Raw genomic sequence first — 23333 nt, forward strand, 5'->3', positions numbered from 1 at the left:
AGAATCGGAGCAGCGGGGGCGGTATTGCACTCGCTTTACTGCACCGTTGTGATGAAAAGAGAGCTGAGCCATAAGGCAAAGCTCTCGATCTACCGGTCAATTTTCGTTCCTAACCTCACCTATGGTCATGAAGGCTGGGTCATGAACGAAAGAACGAGATCGCGGGTACGAAATGGGTTTCCTCAAGCGGGTGGCTGGTGTCCCTTAGAGATAGATTGAGAACCTCGGCCATCCACAAGGAGCTCAGAGTAGAGACGCTGCGCCTTTGCGTTGAAAGGAGCCAGTTGAGGTGGTTTGGGCATCTGGTAAGGATGCCTCCTTGATGCCTCCCTAAGGAGGTGTTCCAGGCACGTCCAGCTGGGAGGAGGCTTCGGGGAAGACCCAGGACTAGTTAGAGAGACTATATCTCCACACTGGCCTGGGAACGCCTCGGGATCCCCCAGTCAGAGCTGGTTAATGAAAGAGAAGTTTGGGGTCCCCTGTTGGAGCTGCTGCCCCCCCGACCTGACCCCGGATAAGCGGATGAAGATGGATGGATGGATGGACGTCTGGTCTCTGTCATGTTTGCTACACCATCACCTCAAATGACACAGAGAAACACAAACTCCTGAATGGGTGAAAAACAGAGACAGCTTTTAGCCTCTCTCTGCCACAATGTAAAAATATGACAAGAATTAATAAACAAAATGTGATTACTTTTCTTTTTAAGTACTCAGAAACCTTAGATTTGGTTGGTGATTTATCAAATATTTCTTGGGTGTATTGGGTTCATCTGGGGGAATTTGGACGTGTGACCTAAGTATTTCTAAAAATGCCCCACCTGTACAGTGTCTGATTTGGGACATCTCAGTCTCAGCTTGACAAGCTCAGCTGTACTTTTGAGCTAAATGAATGCTCAGGTACTAACATTAACATGTTAGCATTTCCACAGTTACTTGCAGTGAAGAAAAACAACAGGTAAGATGTGAAGTATGAAAGGAATAGTCTGTAATGTGTAGCTGGCGCGGTCCAATGTTTTAGTTCAGGGAGAAACAGCTAGCCTGGTTCTTTCTAAACATGACAAACTCAACCTTCCAGTTGCCAGGAAACCAGTGAATTTTAATTTCTACAAATCAGTTTTTGTATGGATTGAAAAAAGGGATCTATCATGTAAATTACTGAGCTTTTGATTTGCTTAGTTGCAAACTCAGCTGTTTCTGACTCACTAAAACTGCAAAACTGAAAACATAAAAAAACCCTTAACCATACAGACTTAACCCAAAACGACTGAATACCACTTACTTCGTGGTGTTTACTTGTGGTTGCACTTTATTTCACAGTAGGCTACACTCATGGGACATAACAAGCCATATTTTGAATGAAATTAGACATGTTTTTCATTAGACAGTAAACAAACACACACAGGCTAATTTAATTCATGCTGTAATTAGAAACTGCATTTAATTCCGTATTAGACCCAAAATATCCTACTCTTCTTAGACACAAATATGAAATTTAAATGAGAACGCTCCGGATGCGGCCTCTAGACCAGGAGGGTGCAGCCCAAGGGGTTGCAATATTAGCATCCAGTTAAACCCCTAAACCTACAATGAATCAGTGGAGGACCGTGAGGTTGCTATTTGATATAAGCCAAAAGTTCATTAGAAAAGAATATGGTATTTGAGCAATGGTGCAGCAGAAGCAGCAGGTAGGTAATCACAACTCAGTGCAGCTAAAGTTAATGCATGAGTTGTTATTGCACAAGTAAGTAAAAATAAGTTATTTATTGCAGCTGTTAGCTAGGTTAGATGCAGCATTATGTGTGTAAGAGAGGAAGGTACTACATATCATGATATTGTACAAATAGTACTTTATTATAATAGTACTTTATAGTAACTTTATTAAGCACAGGGTTTTTTGTTTAGCCTTTTGTGATTCATCCATCTGTGCCTAACATTACAATGTGACAGTTGCTCCGCATTTACAGTGTAAAGCAGCCGCTCTCTTAGGACTGATCCCACATGAAAATGTTCAATTTCAATTTTCGCCAAAAGAAGAGATCTCATTGGACTTTTCATGTAGAGCAAGGCTAGACCACTCTCTGTAATATAATTTACAGAGACCCAACAAGTTCCATCATGAGCAAGCACTTAGTGACAGTGGCAAGGAAATAGTGACTTCTACAGATGTTCTTTCATTGGAAAAACAAGAGGGTAGGAGTCATTCTATCATGCACTCTGCTCCCGTGGAGAGACTGACTGTTGTGGTCACCACAGATGCGTCCAAATGGGACTGGGGAGGCACCTGTCTGCTATAGGTGTATGCTGTGTTTCTGTCACTGGGGCATTTTTACGATATGGGTCTGCTGTCGGGATATGTTCTGGTGTGCAGCGAGGAGGCATGCCTCTTGGTTAGGATTGCGTTTACCCATCAGTGACTGTGAAAACTCCTATACGTCTTTCATACTTGAACGCACGGGATTGTCTATGATTCTGACCACCCCTCAAAGGCACGTGGTTCACGAAAATCGTGACTCTGCTGAGCAGGAGACCCTGGTGCCTCCCTGTGTGCAGTCACCTGCTATCTCAAGTACAAGGGCAATTATGGCACCTGTGCCCGAAAATCTGGGACCTGTGGGCCTGGCTCCTAAGGATTGCCTATAACAAACTGGCCGTATACAGCCACAGTGGCATTTATTCGAGGCCTGGTGTGAGAAAACAAATGTTTTTGGTATCCTTTGGGGGTTGGGTGAAAGTCCGGTGGCTCTCATCCTCTGGTGGTACATTTTATGGGGTGTACTACATAAGAGACTGTTGCATAGAAACTATGGTCCCTCAGTAGGACCAAGCTTTGGTTGTAGACGCTGTATGCGATATGCCTTTGGAACCAATACAGCCTATTGGTATTGATATATTCTCATGCATAAGACAGCGTTCTTATTGACCCTGTGATCAGCAAGATATATGGGGGATATATGTCCACACTTTGTTCATCATTCAATTTGCACTGGATAACTCTAAGGTGATGATGTGCCTTAATACTGCATACATCCCTAAAATACCTGCCTTGTCAGATAAGGCATTATCTTTTGAACTGACATCCTTTTCACCACACCCATTTGCATCAGCCAAGCAGCAGCACTTGCATAATCTATGCCCAGTACGGGGGTTGTTAACTCCCTTATTCACTACTTTCCTTCAAGAACACTGCAATCATCCGCTGCTGGTTTATTGGAGGTTCCCAGAAACAGTTGAATGAAAATCTGGGATGCAGATTTTGTCAATTAGGCCAAAAGCTATGGAACACACCACCTAGAGACATCAGGGAAGCCATTGCACTAAATATTTTTAAAAGAAACTTAAAAATGTATCTCTTCATTTTAGCCTTTAACTAGCTATGACTAGCTATTCATTGCTGCATTGTTGCACTTCTTTTAAAATGCTGTATTTTACTTGCTTTTATGCATTCAACTCCACCTTATTTTACACAAATTATAGATTTCTAACCCTGTTTTAAGCTCATTAAAACAGCATTTGTTTTTATCTAGAGTGGTTAGTTGCTGCTCTGTGCACACAAAAGGACACCGAGATTCTATTTCAAGTCAATAAGAAACCACTGATTGAACATGCAAAATTCCTCAAGGCAGCATAAAAAACAGTGTAAATTCTGCTTAAATTAATCTATTGTGATGTTAAAACAAAATCAGATCTTTCTCAAATGTGCAATTAAATAACTGATACTTGACTACTGATGACTGATGAACACAAAGCTACATGTCATCCAACACTCACACCACAGTCATGGTTTTTATGCCATGCTTTTTCTCTTTCACCCTGCACAGATCTTCATTCACAGAACCATTAGATGTCTCAAAATGCTGCAGGGAATCGTCTGAACAGACTTTATTATCAGTGCTAGAACCACAAAAACTGATCATTTCAACAGTGAATATCATTCTGCTGTGTCCTCCCACGGGAACAGAACACACACGCACACACACGCACACACACACACACACACACACACACACACAGCTGCATGGTCTCATTCCACAGAGATCTGACTCACCCTTTGCCTATCTCTGCCTCTCCCTTGCCTTCCAATTTTGGAGAAAATAATGTTTGGAACAGAGACTATTTGGATGTTTGTCTGTCACTGTTCAAATCTACTGTAACCAACATGAATTCAAACTAACCTTGACCTGTGTTCACTGTGAAAGAAATATATATGTTTTACAGTCATCTCTCTTCATAAGTAGAAGGTCATTTAACGGACTCTAGATACGTTTATTGGGTATTTTAAAAAGAATAAGCCAGGCTTATTTCAAGTTTTCCAAATATACTTCACAAGAAGCTTCCATGTTTTCTCATCTGTATCTAGTTTTACTTGCTCAGCACTCAAAACTCAACTTTTCCTCCTGCTGTCTTGATAAATCCAGAATAATGTTCTGTTGCTCTGGGTTTCAATGTTTAACATATACTGTTTGCTGTTCTTTCAATGAATGTTAAGCTACTTTCAATGAAGCCTATATTTCATGCACAAATTTTATGTTAAAAGCATTTCAATGGCTCAAAGGGCATAATTGCTCCGTCTCCTGGTAGGCTTTTAAAGTAACTCATTCACAGGAAGTTTTGTGTTTCATTGATGATAACTAAATGTCAATTATTAAAAAAATCAGCAAAGTAAAAGTGACAAATACTAAGTGAATGAATGCAGTATTTATGTTAATTATGTGGTGAGTATGACAGGACTCTCTGGTACTGGTTGATTCCTTTTTCACTTGATTGTGTTTTGTTCATCTGATGCTGGGCATACATAAACAGGCTTCATTTCATTTCTTCATGGTGAAATTTCAGGGATAAAATAATGTGTTTTTGTTTGGAGTGATAATCTTAATGACATCACCATCATTATTTTTGAATGTGTTATCTCACCAGTTATTATAACAGAGATGTGGCGTGGCGGTTACTAATCTTCCCTCATCCTCGTCATATTTGACATGTTCTGCTGCTCTTTATTTATCCACAGATAAACAGGAAAAGATCATATCTCAGTAAGTAGGAGACAGAGACATAAAAGCATGCATGTTTCTGAACCACAGGGACCTGGATAATGAGAGGACGTGACTCGAATACCTCAAAACGTTATCATCACTGCTACACAGAATACATTCCCTCTCCATTAGCTCTGGGGGAACTGGCTTGAGTGCAGTAAGGTACGATTTGGTTTGAGTTTCAAATCCAAAACTAATTGTGAAATCTCGACGGCATTAATACAGATAAATAAAAAAACATGACTTTTTGTCTTCAACTGACCCTGCATTCACTATATTCATAATAAGTATTTATCAAAGTCATGTCACATCACCAAACCATGTACAATTCATAAAGTCCATGCCAGAGTCACAAATTCCATGTCTACTAAGATTTTCTGCTAGTTGCCACATTAATTTCAGGGTTGCAAAGGTCATGCCCAAGTCACCAAGTTCATGTCCAAGACATAGATGTCATGTCCAAGTCACCAAAGGTATGTTAGAATCACAAATGTCATGTCTGAGTCTGAAATGGCATATCAAAGTTCTACATTTTACAAATTTAGTCAGGATCAGGTGCATATTTAAGGTTAAAACAGCCATATTCTTGACCCAAACAAACCTAAATCCCATTTTCCTAAACTTGCAGCAACTTCCTGTCTCTCTAACTGAATAAACTAAACATATGCTGCTTTACCTGGAGGTGAGCCTGAGGACTTTGGAGATGAGGCCAGTCGCCAGGCTGTTGACACTGGCCTCTGACGGTGACCGACAGAGTGTCCCGTCCGATCGGCCCAGTTCTGCTTTCTTCTGCTTCTTCCGGAGCTTCCTGCGGTAGAATACCTCCAGTAGCTCCATGGCCTCGATTCAAAGTCCACTTTATTGTAGTTTCTGCTCTACTGCTTTCTTCTTAGCTGCACTCTTCTTTTCAAATTCTGTATGTGTTTTCTTCTAGAAAACCTATTTTCTAATTTCAACAGAACTCAACTCTACTCAGCTGTTTCCTTAGATGCTCTCGTTTGTACAAGAGATCTTCCAAAAGTACTTCTCTACGCTGCACTCTAATGTACTTCACTACACCTCTTGGACTTCAGCTATCTTCTTTTGACATATATTTTCTTAACCTTTAACCTAAGAACATCCTTTCCTCTCTGGCTCTTCTCTAAACTAACACAAATGAACACCCTTTTTCTAAGTTCACTCACTCCTTTGAAAAAGCTGTAACCCAGAGAGACACAACCACCCTATTGATGAATTTTCAACATTCATCTATTTCTCTTTTTCATCGAAACTTAAAAAGACTCGCCTACCTATCCCGTGTCTAACACCCTCTGATCTGCCCCAGTCTGGGGCTGCGTTGGTCCCTGACCCCAAGCTTGTTAAGCAAATGAAGCAATTAAGTGTCATTAGGACGCCGTACGATAAAAGCATGAAGTAAACATCCTTGGCCAGGCTTGGTCTGGATGGTAGCAGTTGTGGTGTGTGAGTGAGAAACACTGAGAATCTGAAGAGAGAGAGAGTTAGAGGAGGGAGGTAGGGGGAGAGATAGTGAGAATGAGTAGCAAGAAAGGGAGGGAGGATGGAGGAAGATAAGGATCGTTACGGAGAAGACACTGAGGAATGGAGCAACTAAAATTATGAAAGAGAGGTAGAAAGAGAAGAAATAGTGAGAGATAAAGAGGAAGGTAGGATATAGAAGGATGGGAGAAGGAACAAGTAAAAAAGAAGCAATAACAAGTGCAAAAGTGAGAAGGAGAGAGGAGCAGGACAGTGAGTAGGAGGAGCAGGACGAGGAAGTGGGAGGACACATAGATAGCTGTTGATTATTGAGGTAATTGCAGCAGAAATGGAGTTTGAAGCTGCGGGGAGAAAGATGTCTCATGATGCAGCATGTGGTTCTACAGTGAACAATGAACTACTATTATTGACTGTTAATGATTTTAACTGCTAGAAGGATGTCCAAAAACAAGGACAGACATATTGACAAAGATTAGGAATCACTGATTAGTGCTGGGCAAGTTGCAACGACATTGCATTTTAGTGAGTTTGGTGATCCCGACTTTTTCTCTAGCACAACCTGCAGGTTGACATTGTTGGCTCAGATGGAAATCTTTCTACAACTATTGGATTGTTATGATTGTTATCCATATCCATGTAGGCCATAGGATAATTAATAATAACTTTAGTCATCCCCTGACTTTTCTTGTGGCACCATCATGTGGTTGACATTTTTGGTTTTGAATGAAAACAACTATTTACCGCTCAGTGGTTCTATCCCTCTGCAAACCAGTCAATTTGTAGTTTACATTCTTGTCTGACCAAACAAATAAAATATGTAGTGAATACTTGGAAGGAATTGAATCACTGCATTGATGATACACATGTATGATTTCAGTGAATAGACGTCATGAACTGATTAATGAATGATTATTATAGATATATTGGCTAATTGGGTAGGCTAAACGTTTACTTATTCCTATGTAAAGATTTATAGAGAACAGCTACACAAATATGGTGCTTTTATTTTCTTCTGGCATTTTTAGATGCAATGAGCGTCTCTATGAGCTGTTGATGAAACTCACTCACTCATTGGATGACGAATAGCTAGGCACACTCCAGTATGCTGTTTGCAGTCACATGATTCAGATTTTGAAGAAATTCCCTCAAGGCGAGATATTGCTTTCATGAGAAAGGGACAGACATAGACAAGAATCCGCCTTCCAACAACTCTAAAGCTGTCTGATTGTTTTTTTGAGCTGGGCTGGAAATGTAAACACATTGTGGCTGTCACAGCAGTAAGCAGTGGAGCTATTTGTTAACCAACCACGGCTGAGGGCAGAGACTGCATGAAGCATCTCAAACGTCCTGCCGTCACTGTGGAATTGCCAGGTGTGTCCTTACTGTCAACAGAAGCCAAGTGACAACAAGATGGATTTGTACCTAGCTTGTTAGCGTACAGCCCATGAAACATATAGTAGATTTCACTGAGAGACAGTACACTCTAGTCCTCCAGTCCTCTAAATTGTTACTTTAATAACAGAAAATATGTAATTTCCAATTTGCATCTGGATCAAAACAGTGAAAAACTGGACTGAAAACAGAACCTGATTGATGGAGGTATGAGCCAGGTGAAAAATATAAACTGATCTGAGTGTGTGTGTGTGTGTGTTTGTGTGCGTGTGTGTGTGTTTGTGTAGGGCGTGTCTCTCTGAATAGAGATCATATCTGTTGCCGTGGGAAACTGTTCATCCAGCCCATAATAATAATCTCTCAGATCTGCCCGAAAACCACAATTGGAGAGAGAGAGAGAGAGGTGGGTAAAAGAGGATACTGATACACTTTAACTGTGTGAGTGAGTTTGTCAGAACATCTTTGGGAAGCTATATTAAAAGCTTCTATGTGTGCGTTAGGGGTGGGGGGGGCAGTGCTGTATTAAAGTATGTATCATAAGTGTGTCACTACTAAGTCATGCCATAAAAAAGGCAGGCAGGCCAGGTGACTGTCTGCTGAGTCTATGTTTGGCCAGACTGTACTGTCATGACTGGTGCAAGCAGGGTAAAGGGGAACACAGGGAATAGGACTGAAATGCAGACAACAAAGGCAGAGCTAGTGTAGTTCAGTCATTTATTCACACAACAACAGACAAGACATGATGCACACAGCAACATAACATAATCTGGCAAAGAACAGGTAGTATACAAGGCGAGTGGCTGATGAGGGAATGAGTTGCAGGTAAGTGGCGGAGCAGGTCGGGTAAATACAGGGCTGATGAGAGAAGTGGGAACAGGTGTGTAGATGAGTGGGGCAATCAAGTGATGGGGAAAAGGAGGGAAAGTGTGAGGGAATCTGGTGGACAGCTTGAGGATGAAGGATAAGGGAGTTGGAGGAAGAGCACATGGCTTGGGAAAAGTGAGCAGTGTCTGGAAACAGGGACAGAGAGCAATGCAGAGGGCCGGGGATGAGAGAGTGTGGCTGAAGGGAAGGACTGAAGAGCAAATTGTAAGAGCAATTGATGATGTGCTTCTATCTTCCCAAAACCTTAGTAAATACATAGTGTTGAACTAGATATGAAGTCAGAGACTAATGCAGCCAGTTCCAACACTGGACTGCACTGTTTGCCTTTAAAGTTTGTGTGTGTGTGTGTGTGTGTGTGTGTGTGTGTGTGTGTGTGTGTGTGTGTGTGTGTGTGTGTGTGTGTGTGTGTGTGTGTGAGGGAGTTTGTTTGTATTGTGCTTCTGTATGTGTGTTTTGTGTAATGTGATGATGTCATTTAAGAAAAATGTGCTCATTCAACTAAAGAAACATCTGAGGAGGAAGAAGCAGAGAGAAAAGCAATCTAAGAAAAATGTGAGGCGAGGAGGTGGAACAGGGAAGAAGAAGAGGAGCATGGTGGGAAAGGAAAGTAAGACAAGAGAGGAAAGGAAAGGGAAAAGGGAAAAAAGAAGATGGAGTCAGAGAAAGAGTTTATAAATCAGTCTGTGCTCTTCCAGATTAACACCCAGCCTCATGGGGCTCTGATGGCCCACTTCCTGTTTTTGGGCCAATAAGAGACAAGTATCCCTCCCCGCCAGCTCCCTCTCTCTACTCAGTGGTATCTGATAACCACGAGAGCCCAGGGGATTGCAGGAGGAGTCATTCTGCCTGTTTATCTGACTGAGACCAATAGTAGAGTACATTTTATCAGTCACCTGCAAACAAGTTGCTGCTCAAAGGCACTTGATCAGGACACTTAGCCAATAACTAACTTCAGACTTGCAGGAGGTTCCCCTAACTGCTCAGTTACCCCTCCAAACAAAGAAGAGCTGTGAGCTTTCCATGAGCGAAGAACACAATTTTTAAACTCGACAGTTTCAAACTATTTTGGAGCTATTGCATTGTAAGTAAAGAGCCCAACTCTTTACTTACAGGTTTCAAATTTGATCCTAACATACTTTAACGATAAAGGGAATGGGCAATAGGACACAAGAAAAATCAGCAAAGCAGTAAATGTCTGTAGTTACACTAGCACCCCCATGAGGCAGTGATGTTCATTAAATGCTTAATAGCAGGACCTGGACCTGACCTCCATATTAGGATGAAACTGGCTGAGCAGAGTGTCAGTATTTATAGACTGTTTGTCTGAGTTTATACACACAACACTGTGTGTGTGTGTGTGTGTGTGTGTGTGTGTGTGTGTGAGTGTGTGTGTGTTTGTGCACTTGTTTTACTACATTTGTGGGGTGCATAAACCGGGATTACACTATACTTGTTGGGTCCAGCAGCTTTTTTGTTCCCACAAAGCTGTTGGCCCCCCACAAGTATTGTATAGTGTGTGTGTGTGTGTGTGAGAGAGAGAGAAGGAAGCTACTGTAGATTAGAGGTACAGGCCCCATACGTTCACAGAACACACTGACCTTAGTTCATCATTACAGAATCTTGTAACTTTTCACAGTGAATTAGACCCTATCTGATTGGAGCTCACTGTGAATGTGAATGAATATATATCGCAACAAAACAACATCAAAAGGCATTCGGCATTCTTGTTTGAAACACTCCTCAAATTTGGTTTCATGGAGACATTATTCACTGGTTTAAAATACATTATAATTCACCAATGGCTATAGCTTTCACAAATGGATTAACATTGCAGAGTTTCACACTGCGCAGGGTGAAGGGAAGGCAAGGATGCTAGATGCCGCAGTAGGACAAAATAATAATATCACCGGAATCCAAAACATACAAAACATTCTGACTGGAAACATCACTAACTGGCATGGGATGTGCACGGCCCAGGACCGGAGGGCTCTGCAACGTGTGATTAAAACTGCTCAGAAGGTCATTGGTACCCATCTACAGAGCATCAGTGATATCGGTGAGCCTCGTCATCGTCGTATAGTATATTTCTGTTTACCATTTTTATATTGCTTTTGTATTACGTTAAATTGTCTGCTCAGTAGCCAAAGGGAGTTACAAACTTCATTTCACCTTACAACCTCAAGTGACAAATAAACCTACCTTCTACCTTCCACACAAGACAAAAACGTCTCTATCCAGATGACATATTGCTTTCCTTACAAGAACCACCAAACTCCCCATCAAGCTCATCAGTTCCCTTTCTGATATATCAGACTATGCTATCAACTGGAAAAATTCCACTGGTGTCCTCTTCCACTCCTCCATGACAACGTGCTGTGAATTCAACAGCATAAAACACACCCCTCTACAGGGGTAGTTTTAAATATCTGTTCCACCTTAATTTTGTGCCACTAATTAGAACAATAAAAGATGAAATCACTGGACGAATTTACCCTCTACTCTACCTTACTCTACCTTTTGGCAGAATAGCAACCATAAAAATGGTCCTAAAAATCATACCAAAATTTTAAGCTGGCGTAGGCAATTTATCTTGGAAGCATTTTTGTTACATTTGTTGCTCTGATGCAAAAAAGAGGAGAAAATCCTGTATCTGTGGCTTTCACAGGAATGTAATAAGCACCTCCAATCATTTAATTTGGCCTGAATGAAATGACTGGCTCGCCCATCTTCCTGTCTAACTGCCTACGTGCGCCCTCTGCCTGTGCTTTCATTGCGCATGAAAATGTGTTTCGAGGGTGTGGCTTTGGAGGGAGGCCTGAACGAAGGGGGTGGGGTTTTTTTGGTTGGATACTAGACTCTTGATGGTTTCTCCAAAGTTGCCTACACAAGCTTTAACATCTCAGCCCACTACTAACTGGCTTACATTAATAAACTCACTGACCACCAAATTATTCTGGAAAATAAAACACCCCAGATTAAACTGAGCACCCTACAAAAAACACAAATTGCAAGGAAAAGAAGAAGCTCCAATGTTTTTATTTTACCATACGTCATCTATAATATATCTAAAACTGAATCCATCAAAACTAACACATTTACTCATGGATAGAAATAGAACAGTCAGCATATCTGTATGTGTCATTAATAGAGGGCGGTAAGGTGAGAGGGTGAGGGCAGTAAGGGAACAAGGGGAGGGGTAGGGTAGGAGTTCCAACACACTTTAAGAGAGCTTGAAGTGATATGCTTGTCTGTCCCGGATCTGGCTCGGGCTTTTATTATGGCCAGCCTAAGGCACACCTGTGCAATCCCCATGCTGTCTGATCAGCCACAGCTGTGAGGTGGATGTATTATCTCAGGAAAGGAGAAGTGCTCACTCACACAGATTTTGACAGATTTGTGAACAATATTTAATAGAAATAGGCCTTTTGTGTACATAGAGAAAGTCTTAGATCTTTGAGTTCAGCTCATGGTGAATGGGGGCAAAAACAGAAGTGTTGTCTTTATAATTTTGTTCAGTTTAGATATTTATACATAGAAGTATTTTGTTCCAAAGTGGAGAGCCAAGAGCTCCAAGTCATCAGTTACAACTCTATAGAGGAAGGGCTTATATTTTAAGACCATGTAATCAAACAAGTACAAATAGCAGATTCTGTTTACACGGTTTGTTTTCCTGTTAATCTCAGTCTGAACCCTGAGTCACAAACACACAACAGGACACTAATAAATCTTCTGACTGTAACACACACACACACACACACACACACAAAGGAACCACAAGCAGGACATCCTTACACCAGGGGTTATGACCTCCTCAGCTCAGCAGTAAGCCCGTCACTGATTTGACATAACTTTCTGTTTTTACCCACAGAGTTTCCCACCGTCGAACACGGTTAGAAAAATGAGGACAACTTATTGACACTGAAAGGAATTGCGATAATATACCTTGCAGCGACACTATGTCGGCAACCACAACTCACTCTTTGGTCTGAACCAATCACTATTTTTTAAAATGTTAATTAAATGAATTGTCATTGAAACATTGGTAACACCACAATAAATTCTTATTCCTAATTGAAACACCTGTTTATGAAAGATGGGCAGCATCCAACCTGCCTTCAGACTTTGACAGTGTTTGAGACTCATGATAACTTACTTAGTGTGTCAGTATAGCTGACGGCTCAGTCCAGCTGTGGTCGCTGACACATCGTCGGAGCTTTGAGATGATCCACCCAGCCCATTTCAAACAGGTTTGAAATGGGACATCAAAGAATGTTGTACCCACATCTTTACATAGACCTGCTCCATCAACATCACAGATCAAGCACTCGATGGTGGACCGTGTTCTGAGCTGACAGAGCTCACGACTCCGGCAAGATCAGATGAGGTGGACTCCTCCACTTTCCCCCACTGCTCAGGGCTAATAAACTAATGACAGTGGTGCATGTGGTAGATGGGCTACTATGGAAACATTTGATGTTATGGATTCACAGTGTATAGAAAATTAACATTTATAACACAGACATAGCACTTAATGAAGATTCCTAACTACCTAGCTATTTGGCACTCAGTGTTGTTTTATAGTCTTTCCAACCACTCAAAGCTCTTTTCACATTCACACACACACTGAGTGGCAGAGGCGAAGGTGCCACTGCCATCAGAAACGGAAATACATGCATAGATGTCCACACAATGATGGAACAGCCACCTCGAGCAATCTGGGATTCAGTAGTTGCCCAAGGATACTTCGACATGCAGACTGTGGGAGCCGGGGACCAAGCCACCGACCATCTGATAAGTGGACAACCGCTCTACCCCTTGAGCCACAACCTTCTAAGCCACAACTTGGTACATTACGCACACAATGAATGCCAACCGTAGAAAGCAAAAGACGAATCCTTGACATTTTGGGCAATTTAAAAATCCAATCTGGACACATTTTTTAGGTCCCAGAAATGTCCGGGAAAAAGAGGATGTATGGTCAACCTGTTCCAACCCAGCATTTTAATGTAATGACTGGTAGAGGATTCACTCTCATCTGTGATATTAAATAGGGCTACTGCTTTGTACTTGCATGGATTGTATTCTTTCCAGTGAAGTAATTTATTTCCCATTCAGTGACATTTACACCATTTTCCCAGTGCTTGCAGTGATTGTCTTAAAAGAACTTTTGACTGGCTAGTAAAACTTACTAAGAGGGCTTGGATGCTTCACTGTTGTGAATTATGCTAGCTCGATAAGTAGTCAGTCACAATCTTTGAAATTATATATATATATCTCCTTTGTTTTCTAAGACTCGGTACATTGGCTGGCAAACAGTGAGAGAGGGAGGAAGACAGATTACAATGTTTTTTAAGTTAGCCTTCTCACCAAAATGTTTCTTCTGAGTCTTAGGCAGTGCGCCTAAGCCATATAATGGCAGGGAAAACCTAAAGCCTAAACCCTGTTATAGGACTGGCTCCTACATAGTGGTGAAATACTAAACAGTGGATGTGCTTGTTGTGAGCAGGGCTTTTTTCAACTTAACCCCACAAAATACTGTAGAACAAAATACTCCATAGCCTTGGAGAGAATGCAGGGTTACTATTGAGATAACGACTAAAGTTAAAGTTATAGCAGAAAACACACTGTCTAATCCATTGCTTACCCTTTTGCTCTTTATTTTTGGTTTTTGGAGAAAAGAACCACCATCTCTTATTGTACAGCCCATTGCTTCAACATGTGGAGAAATCAAAAGCTTGACGGGCCTGCCGTGTCTAGTTACAGTTGCAAGAAATGATTGGACAACTACTGTTCATGTGAAGGGGATAGCGAATGGTCAATTGATGGAGGGCCTCTGCTCTCTCCTACCTGTTCTTGATGTATAGATCGGCTCTGTCTGCTGAACACGGTCCGCAGTGGTGGGATGAGGGTGGTGTTTGTTGTTGTTGTGGTGGTAATAGAGAAGGAGGAGGAGGAGAAGGAGGAGGAAGAGTGGGTAGAGATGGATATGAAGTACCAAACTCCTCGATATATCCTGGATCAATCTCCCTGAATAGACAGGCAGAGAATTACAACATTATTTTGATGAGAAATTTCTCCTCATCCAGCATGATGTTTTCCTTTTTAATATACTAATTTACACTGTAAAGAATGTAGAGAACTACTTCCATAAGTTAATAATGTAAATTCTCTAAAAGCTTTCTCTGAGTACCCAAGTCAGCCTCTCTTTTTCAAATGTATCTCAATGCTTTCAGAATATTGTTCATTTTGAAACTTTCTTTCTGATTTTCCAGAGCAGATTAGCTATTCTACAACCGCCGCACTTAACCACAGCGCTGTCAAAATAAACCAGGCCTGTTGCGTTCAAGTCCGACCGGTTCAAACAGGACCGTCAGCATGTCTGTCTTCTGTTGCCACTGTATGACCCATCACATTCTCAATTTACTAATTTATCAAACGCTGTTCACCACAGTGGCCTACGCAGTGTGATAAATTGCTGCCATTCAAAAGCAAACCATGGTGTCAACACCGGTGAGGCGCTCAAAACTTTCTAAATAAGACTTTGGATTACGTTGTCAGTCTGTCTAGTTTTAGTAAATTATATAATTGACTGTTTATTGTTTGACGTGTTACATGTTAGAGAATTTAAGTTCAATAAATGTGAGTATTGAAATCAATGTTTCTGCCTTTAGTTAGAATGCTAATGTACAAACTGCAGTTATTATGGTGGTTAATTATGGTGGTCTCTGAGCTACACGATGTCACTACTGCTTCTGGTTTATTGATCCTAGAGAACAGTGAAGTTATTGTACAGAACCTTTAAATATCAGAATTTATATAAGATGAATATAAATCCTTTTGTCATCAGATAACAAACATCTCACTCTTTAATTAAACTAAAAGTGTCAGAGCCGTTTAAATCTTCAATCACTTTGAACAGAGATGAATACAGAAGATAATACTTACAAAAACACACAAACACACCCTACCTTATATTATTAACTGAGGAAATTCCACTGCTAAGTATTCAGAACTTTATACAGCATCTACACACTAATCTGTACCACATGCATGCACACGCACGCACGCACGAACACACACACACACACACACACACACACACACACACACACACACACAAACACAGATAAAAGCCCATTAAAGTGAAACCTGTCGAGCTGGTTAAAGGAATTCGTGGCAGCCACAACACCCTGAAATAACCAGAACAGGAGGAACCATGTTGTCACATCCACTTTCCATCTCATTACACACACACACACACACACACACTGCCCTCTCTGCACCTTTTACCTGGCACTGAGCTCACCTGAGTTCAATGGTTTTCAGGTAGTTACTCATCCAGAGATAACAGCAGTGTTCAGCCAGATGAGACTTGGGAATTGAACCGTATGCTGTGAATTTTGAGGAAGTGTGTCTAAAATGATGCACAAGACATCAACAATATATCCATCCATCAATCATGGGACACGTACCAATGAACAAACTCGTTCATTCCATTAGGTTCAATAGTGAGAAAATACTGAAATGTTAGTGTCAAAATCAATTCATTCTAATGGAACGTTCGCAATCAAGGAATTCACTCGCGGGGGTATAGTCAATCCCAGCAAATACTTACACATCAAGTTCAACATTAGTGAATTACATGCAATTTTCCAATTGCAAATTCCAAAATGAAGGTTGGCGTGGTAGCTTATTGGCTGTGCTGCACCATCTACTTTTATTTAACCCTCTGCTCTATGACTTTTCACCAAGCTTAATTAAATTGTTAGCTGTCATGTGTAACAATATAGGTGTGGTTCTCTTTTAATTTTGAGGTCAAAGAGGAAGACAATGTACAGTAACTGTCTGTCAGTGAGGCATTTGATTTGTCCTGTTAAATAAATAAAGTCAAAATGATTGAAAACCAAGTCAATGAGTTTTTCTCCGACATGTATTCAGTCAAACAGCCCACAGTGAGCCCAGAGTCCAGCTCCTCCCTGCACAGAATCAAGAACCATAACAAGACACCCAGTGATGCTTTATGTAAGGCAGACTATATGGATGGAATTTCTATCCCAATAGTAACATGATGACATAGCAAATCCTCTTGTCATGGATGTGTTTTAGTTCTTTTAGTAGTTATCATGTGACCTGTGAGTTTCATGATAATAGGTGGTCATATATACTGTATATATTCTACTAGGTGGGCTCTTGTTTGCGATGAGACCAAACTTTTCTATGAATGTCACTTTTTAAACCACGAGAAAGGCCACAATGTGGTCTACAACAGACTACCTAAATCTTGTTTTAAGCCAGGTGATTGCCAGGAATGCATTTTGCTGCGTCGTAACATATGTCGTACAATGGCGAATACTGTTGAAAAGACCAAAGTAGTAATTTGATTATTTGAACACAAATTAATTAAGGAATATGCACCATGTAATCATAAAAATCTAGTTAAAAAAATACAAACAAAGTCCTTTAAACAAGACTTTGACATAGGGACCCTTATCGAGACAGGGTCTCAACCTCAAGTAAATGGCTTAATTTATAAATCCTAAGCACTTTATGAGGTAAATTCTTGCACACACTCACACACCATTAGCAGGAGGTGGCCTGACCATGAGCATCCATCCGTCCATCGTCAACCGCTTATCCTGCGTACAGGGTCGCGGGGTGCTGGAGCCAATCCCAGCTTGCATTGGGCGAAAGGCGGAGTACACCCTGGATAGGTCGCCAGTCCATCGCAGGGCCACATGTAGACAGACAACCACTCACATTCAGTGTCTTACCCAAGGTAACTTTGATGTGTAAACAGGAGGTGGTGGGGGATCAAACCTCCAACCCTGTGATCAGTGGAAGACCCATTCTACCCCCTACCCTGCGGTAAAGCAGTTAAGGCAGGACCAGCCTTGAGGCTCCTATCATGTCAGTTGATGTGGTGGTGAACATACCCAAAGAAGATTTACTCAAAGTAAACCCGGAGCTTTCAGGGCCCCTGCAGTTTTGGGACCGCTGGGTAGTTGCCCACTTTGCCTTTGCCTCAGAACTAAATACATACTGAAGGTATACAAAAATCTAAAATGTTTTGCCCACAATGTTGTGTCAGTTTTTCCCTGTGGTAAAACACACACATAGAGCAGTTGCCTGGGAAACCATTTTGTGGCGGTTCGCCCATGTAATGACTTCTTCCTCTTCTTTTTTTGAGCAGAGAAACTCAAGCATTCATTAAGCTCTATTACGTCAACCAACAACAAAAGGGAACAAAGAAAGAGAGTCACTGGTGATGAATGAAGGGGAGGGGGGGACTCTGACTGTGTTTCCACCCCAAGTACCTGGATCTTTCAGTCCCAGAAACTACTTTACAAGGAACTTAAAGGTTCCTTCAGCCCATTATCTGTGTTTCCACCACAGTCTAAAGACCCATGAAGAGTAGACAAATTAGGCCACGCATAACTTTTGCTTATGAATATACAACAATGACACCATATAAAGCGTCAGACAGACATTTTTTGTGCAACACAGCAACAACAGTTAGCATGAAGTAGATTCAAGTCGTACTGATGGTGATCGTGATTTACTGCTTTATAAATGCAGTTATCAAGTCAACGAAGCACAAAGACCAAAAAACAAACTGGTTTGCAGCTGCAGATTTTTAAAAGTGGTGACTGATATACTTCCCGCGAATGCTCGACCAATAAGTGTAAGTGTAAGTGTTTAATGCTGCACAAGACAAAGTGTTGCAATTCCTCTTGGCTTCCATTTCTCACTAAATACATTTCCAATTTTGATCCTCTTGTTTTTATTTAAATGTTTAATTTGTTCATTAAAAAATTACAGGAAAAAACAATGTTGCTTGTCTATGTATGGCCCTGCGATGGACTGGTGACCTGTCCAGGGTGTACTCCGCCTTTCGCCCCAGACAGCTGGGATTGGCTCCAGCCCCCCTGCGACCCTGTAGCAGGATAAGCGGTTGATGACCAACAATAACACGAACTACATCAAAGCAACCATTGAAGTTCCTACTTCTCTGACAGATGATCATGTTTGGCACACTGTAAAATATTCATCCAAACACACTTTTGCTAAACCTTTGAATGAAAACATGTTTTGTAGCCCACCGTGAGCTTCAGTCCTCAGATCATCAACATCGGAACCAAATCTAAGGAGCTCAAAGGTCATAGCACCTCGACAACAGCTGTAAAAATATTTCTGCAATCACTGTTATTGTAACCAACAACCATCATCTCATTCACACACTGTGACACTCTGCTGATAACTGTGCTGGTATGCTGCATGACCTCCTAACAGACACCGACATCATGACTCATCTCCTGCTCTCGTCTCTGTTTAGCTCTTTAACTCTCTCGCCTCCCTGCTGTCTGCTTCACAGTTTTCATTAACGTTTGAAATGTCAACTTAAGCATCCAGGATCACCTCAGTAAGCCCACGTTCACATTGACTTCATCCCTGAAAAATAACACACAGCACTCTCATTTGTTTGAATGGAGCCAGTCCTGCAATGTGAGGAAAGGCCTATCATACATGCAAGCACACATTCCTGTGGGATTAGTTAGTTTGGTATTAATAGTATGAGAATTATAAATCGTTGTGCAGTGTTTGAGGGTCTGATAAACCTCTAAAAGTTTTCATCTGTTACACCAACTAGTCTTCCTGAACTGTATTTCATTGCCTCGCCAGGATCTTAACAACACGCCCCCAGAACATGCATTGTTTTAATGCAGGGCTGTTTTCGGCCCGAATGCCTGTTGTGACTTAATGGGAGCAAATCCCTGCAACCAGGATCCAAAATCTGGTGGAAAGCCGGAAACCAGAAGAGTGAAGACTGTTATAGCAGCATTAGCAGCACATTGCCAATAGCTAAGGAATGACACATTCAACTATCACAGATGATTGAAATGATCAGTTGTCTGCATGCTTTTGGCTAGGAAGTGTATACTGAAGCCACTACGCAAATCATGTTTTGTGTTATCTATCTATTTAGCTATCTAAACTATATGGGAAAAAGTACCGGGACACCCCTGTCCCAATACAGGGGCTGTATCTTGATGCCACAGCATACAATTTTATACAACAGTTCTTGTGACAGTTTGTGATTGGCCCTTTCCTCTTTCAATATGACAATGCCCCCGTGCAGAAAGCCAGCTCCACAAAGAAATGTGGAAGAACTTGACCAGCCCGCTCAAAGCCCTAACCTCAACCCTATCCAACACCTTAGGAATGAACTAGAACGGAGACTGAGAGCCGGGCCCTCGTGTCCAACATCAGTCTCTGACCTCACAAATGCTGTTCTGGATGAACAGGCAAAAATTCTCACAGAAAAACTAGAAAGCCTTACTAGAAGAGTAGAAGATGTTAGAGCTGCAAAGGGGGGACCAACTACATTTTAGTGCCCACTACTTTTGTGCATATAGTGTACAAGGTAGTAGGTTGTAGAGAGGTAGTATTGTAGATCTATCTATCTGTTTATCTATCTATCTGTGTAATTTACTCTCATAAAAGCAGTCTTACAAGCTCCTGTTTTGTGTCCAAAATAAGGTAAAAAAATATAATTGATTAAATAATTATGCTGTACATGCTGGAACAGTGAGTGAGGAGGGTGTTTTTCGTGGTCAGTTTTGCACTCTGAGCGAGAGTCACACAAACAAAACAAAACAAAGAACATGCAACGAACAGAAGAGAATCGCTGACAAACCTGCTCAACAAAGTAGTGACTGCCGTTCCCACTGAGGACACTGACAGGAAAAACACTAGCAGCCTGAAAAATGTACACTTCAAAAAACCTTCAGATGCCAACTCTCAGTTTGCTGTCTGATTCTTAGTAGTGTAAGAAAACAGCTACAAGGGCTCCACCAGTACCCATCAACCACAGCTTCTGAACTCTGTTTACATGATGCTAAAGATGCTACATTTGGGTTCACTTCACTTTAGGTTTTCTCTGAAATGAAATGTCCACTGAATGACTGAAAATGACATAACTGGCTGGAAAGAAACTGATACCAAGAAACAATATCTCATAATATAACAACTTTACAATTATAACCTTGAGATATGAAAAATGTTTTATTAAAAATACAATTTCATCTTAGTATTTCTCTTAATATTCTGTGGCTGTGGCTTAGGAGATAAAGCGGGTCTCTACTCATCAGAAGGTTGGTGGTTCAAGTGTCCTTGGGCAAGATTCTGAACACCCAATTGTAACTGGTGTTAGAGTGTATGTGAATGGGATTAGTTTCTGTTTCTTTCTTATTATATTTAGTTTGCTCTGTAATGAACACTGCAGCTTTAAGCAGGAATGTGACCCAAGAGTGAGGTAAGACTTTCTGACACACAATACTGCCATTATTAAAAAACATTCAAATGATGACTAACAGGTGCCTAATGCCTTAGTTTTGTTCTTGTGCTTCCTGGAAAACAAACACTCTTCATGTGTAACATAACACCGGTTAAGTGTGGACTGCTGCTTACTGAGAATTAGAGGACGAAACACTGGAAAAACAGCTGCAAGGTCCAAGGCAAGGGTTAATCCAGGTAATGAACACACACACACACACGCAAACACACACACGACGGAAGGAGCAGTGTAAACACTAAACAGACTCAAACACTCAAGCATCTTAATTTGCAGGAATACACTAACTTGAAGTTCCTCTGAAATTATGACACACACTTTCACACAATCCAAATTAAAACTCCAATACACACTTGGTCCACACATACTCAACACATTCAAGAGCACAGGTGGGTGGTGATAATCTTACCTCATTCATGAGGAAAGCCGCAAGTGTCAGGTATCAATTAGCAGAAGGCACACAAAAAAAAACACTCGCTACACACATGCTCCATTGGGAACTCACACACCATCCACCCAAACACACACACACACACACAAAACTTTAAGCAGGCAGACGAGTTTCCTTTGCTCACCACCTTAAAAGCTGCCCTTAGTTGAATACATTTTTATCTGATCCAAACTCTATCTGAGAGCAGCACAAACTCTAAACACTAAATCTGATCTGTTAAGACAAACTGTTTCCTATGCTACTACATCAGCTACTTTGTCTACAGAACTTTAAAGGATAGTTTGTTACATTGTGGGAGATAAGAATATCCACTTTCGTTCATAGTGTGAGATGAGGCAAACAATATCAACCTCATGTCTGTGTGTACAGAGCCGAATGTGGTTAGTCTGACAAATTAACATTGCATCTCATATTTATTCCATCCAAGTTGTGGTTCAATGCAGAGCTACATTCTAGAGCTATTTCTTGACAAATAACAGTGTATCCATCCTCCCAGTAGCTCTGTGCAGCATCTTGGTGGCCGGCTGCCTGGCAACCTCATGGTGACAACAAGACTTCAGGAAGCCTCTGCACGCATCTGTTGTTCACCAAGAAATAGTCACAGCACATAACTCCCCTAAAACTTCTACTGTCCAGATCTAGCAGCTGATCCGGGCCGGACTCGCCTCACATTTGGTTTGATCAACATTGTGCTCGACATCAGGGAGTTCTGGGTGTATATCTCAGAGCCAGAGGGGTCCACAAATGTGCAAATTAAATAATTAAATGGCAGGGTCCTGTTACTAAATACAGTTCTGGAGCTCTAAATCCAGCAGCTCAATACACCAACTATAAAACATGTACTTTTTAACTGGTTTATTAAAGCCACATTTTGGAATTAGGAAATTATAAAAGGTAGGAACCGAGGTGACGCATACTATGTTCAGTGATTATTTATGGTAAACTGGTATTTGTTGTCCTGACATCTAGGGCTTTTTTGAATAATCGTCATCATTATATTTACTGACAGGACCCAGTTCTGACAGTACTTCTCTACTATGTCCACTTGTTGAATTTTTCTAGTGTAAATGGACAAAAGGAAGCAAAAACTAAGCTTTTTTAATTCAGTAGGAGACCATGGAACAAGAGACTTCACCTCTCTATATAGGAGGGAGAGGCCAGGAGCAGCACACTGATGCAACTGAAAAGCAAGTTCATATACACATTATACTGTATATCACTGTATATATGTACAATAAATAAAGTCAGACTTAAATCACAGCCCTGCTGAAAACCTCTTCTCTGGGGGAAAAAGATGTAACCAACGGTATACCGATGTTTTAGAAAGATATTTCTGTTATTATTTATCGCTGCAGGCCCTGCAGACAGCAGGGCAGTGTTTTTCCCTATATGTCAATAATATTTACGCAGACATTTTATTGGCAATCAAGGATTTATATTTGGGAAATGACCAAACAGAGCTGGGAAACACTAAGTACACAAAGTTGGTGCCTTTAGACAGACTGAGATAGGCGTGACCTGCTGAAGCCTGTTGGCCAAAAGTGTTGTCTCACAATCTCCAGAGTTCAGAATTAGCGGGGGGGAAACATACTGATTTATAACTGATCAGGAGCTCACTCTCAAACTGTGTTCAGACCTCGTAAGTCTGAATCCAAAGACTGGTTACTGATTTCAGTATTAATTATTTGTATTTTTCTTTCATCAACTGGACAGTTGGATTTTCA

General features: G+C 41.1%; 2 protein-coding genes across 4 annotated transcripts in view; one reads left to right on the top strand and one right to left on the bottom strand.

Moving 5' to 3' along the window:
• The window catches only part of LOC123981564 (pro-neuregulin-3, membrane-bound isoform-like), a 580451-nt gene that overhangs the window by 175766 nt on the left and 381352 nt on the right, over nucleotides 1–23333 (top strand). The window lies entirely within an intron of this gene.
• Nucleotides 1–23333, bottom strand: part of shroom3 (shroom family member 3) — a 90459-nt gene that overhangs the window by 53220 nt on the left and 13906 nt on the right. The window contains exon 3 of the mRNA XM_046067729.1: nucleotides 14654–14833. Coding sequence (XP_045923685.1) covers nucleotides 14654–14833 — 180 coding nt within the window. The remainder of the gene's footprint in view (nucleotides 1–14653; nucleotides 14834–23333) is intronic.

This window comes from Micropterus dolomieu, linkage group LG13 (assembly GCF_021292245.1).
Source record: "Micropterus dolomieu isolate WLL.071019.BEF.003 ecotype Adirondacks linkage group LG13, ASM2129224v1, whole genome shotgun sequence".
NCBI classification, from domain to species: domain Eukaryota; kingdom Metazoa; phylum Chordata; class Actinopteri; order Centrarchiformes; family Centrarchidae; genus Micropterus; species Micropterus dolomieu.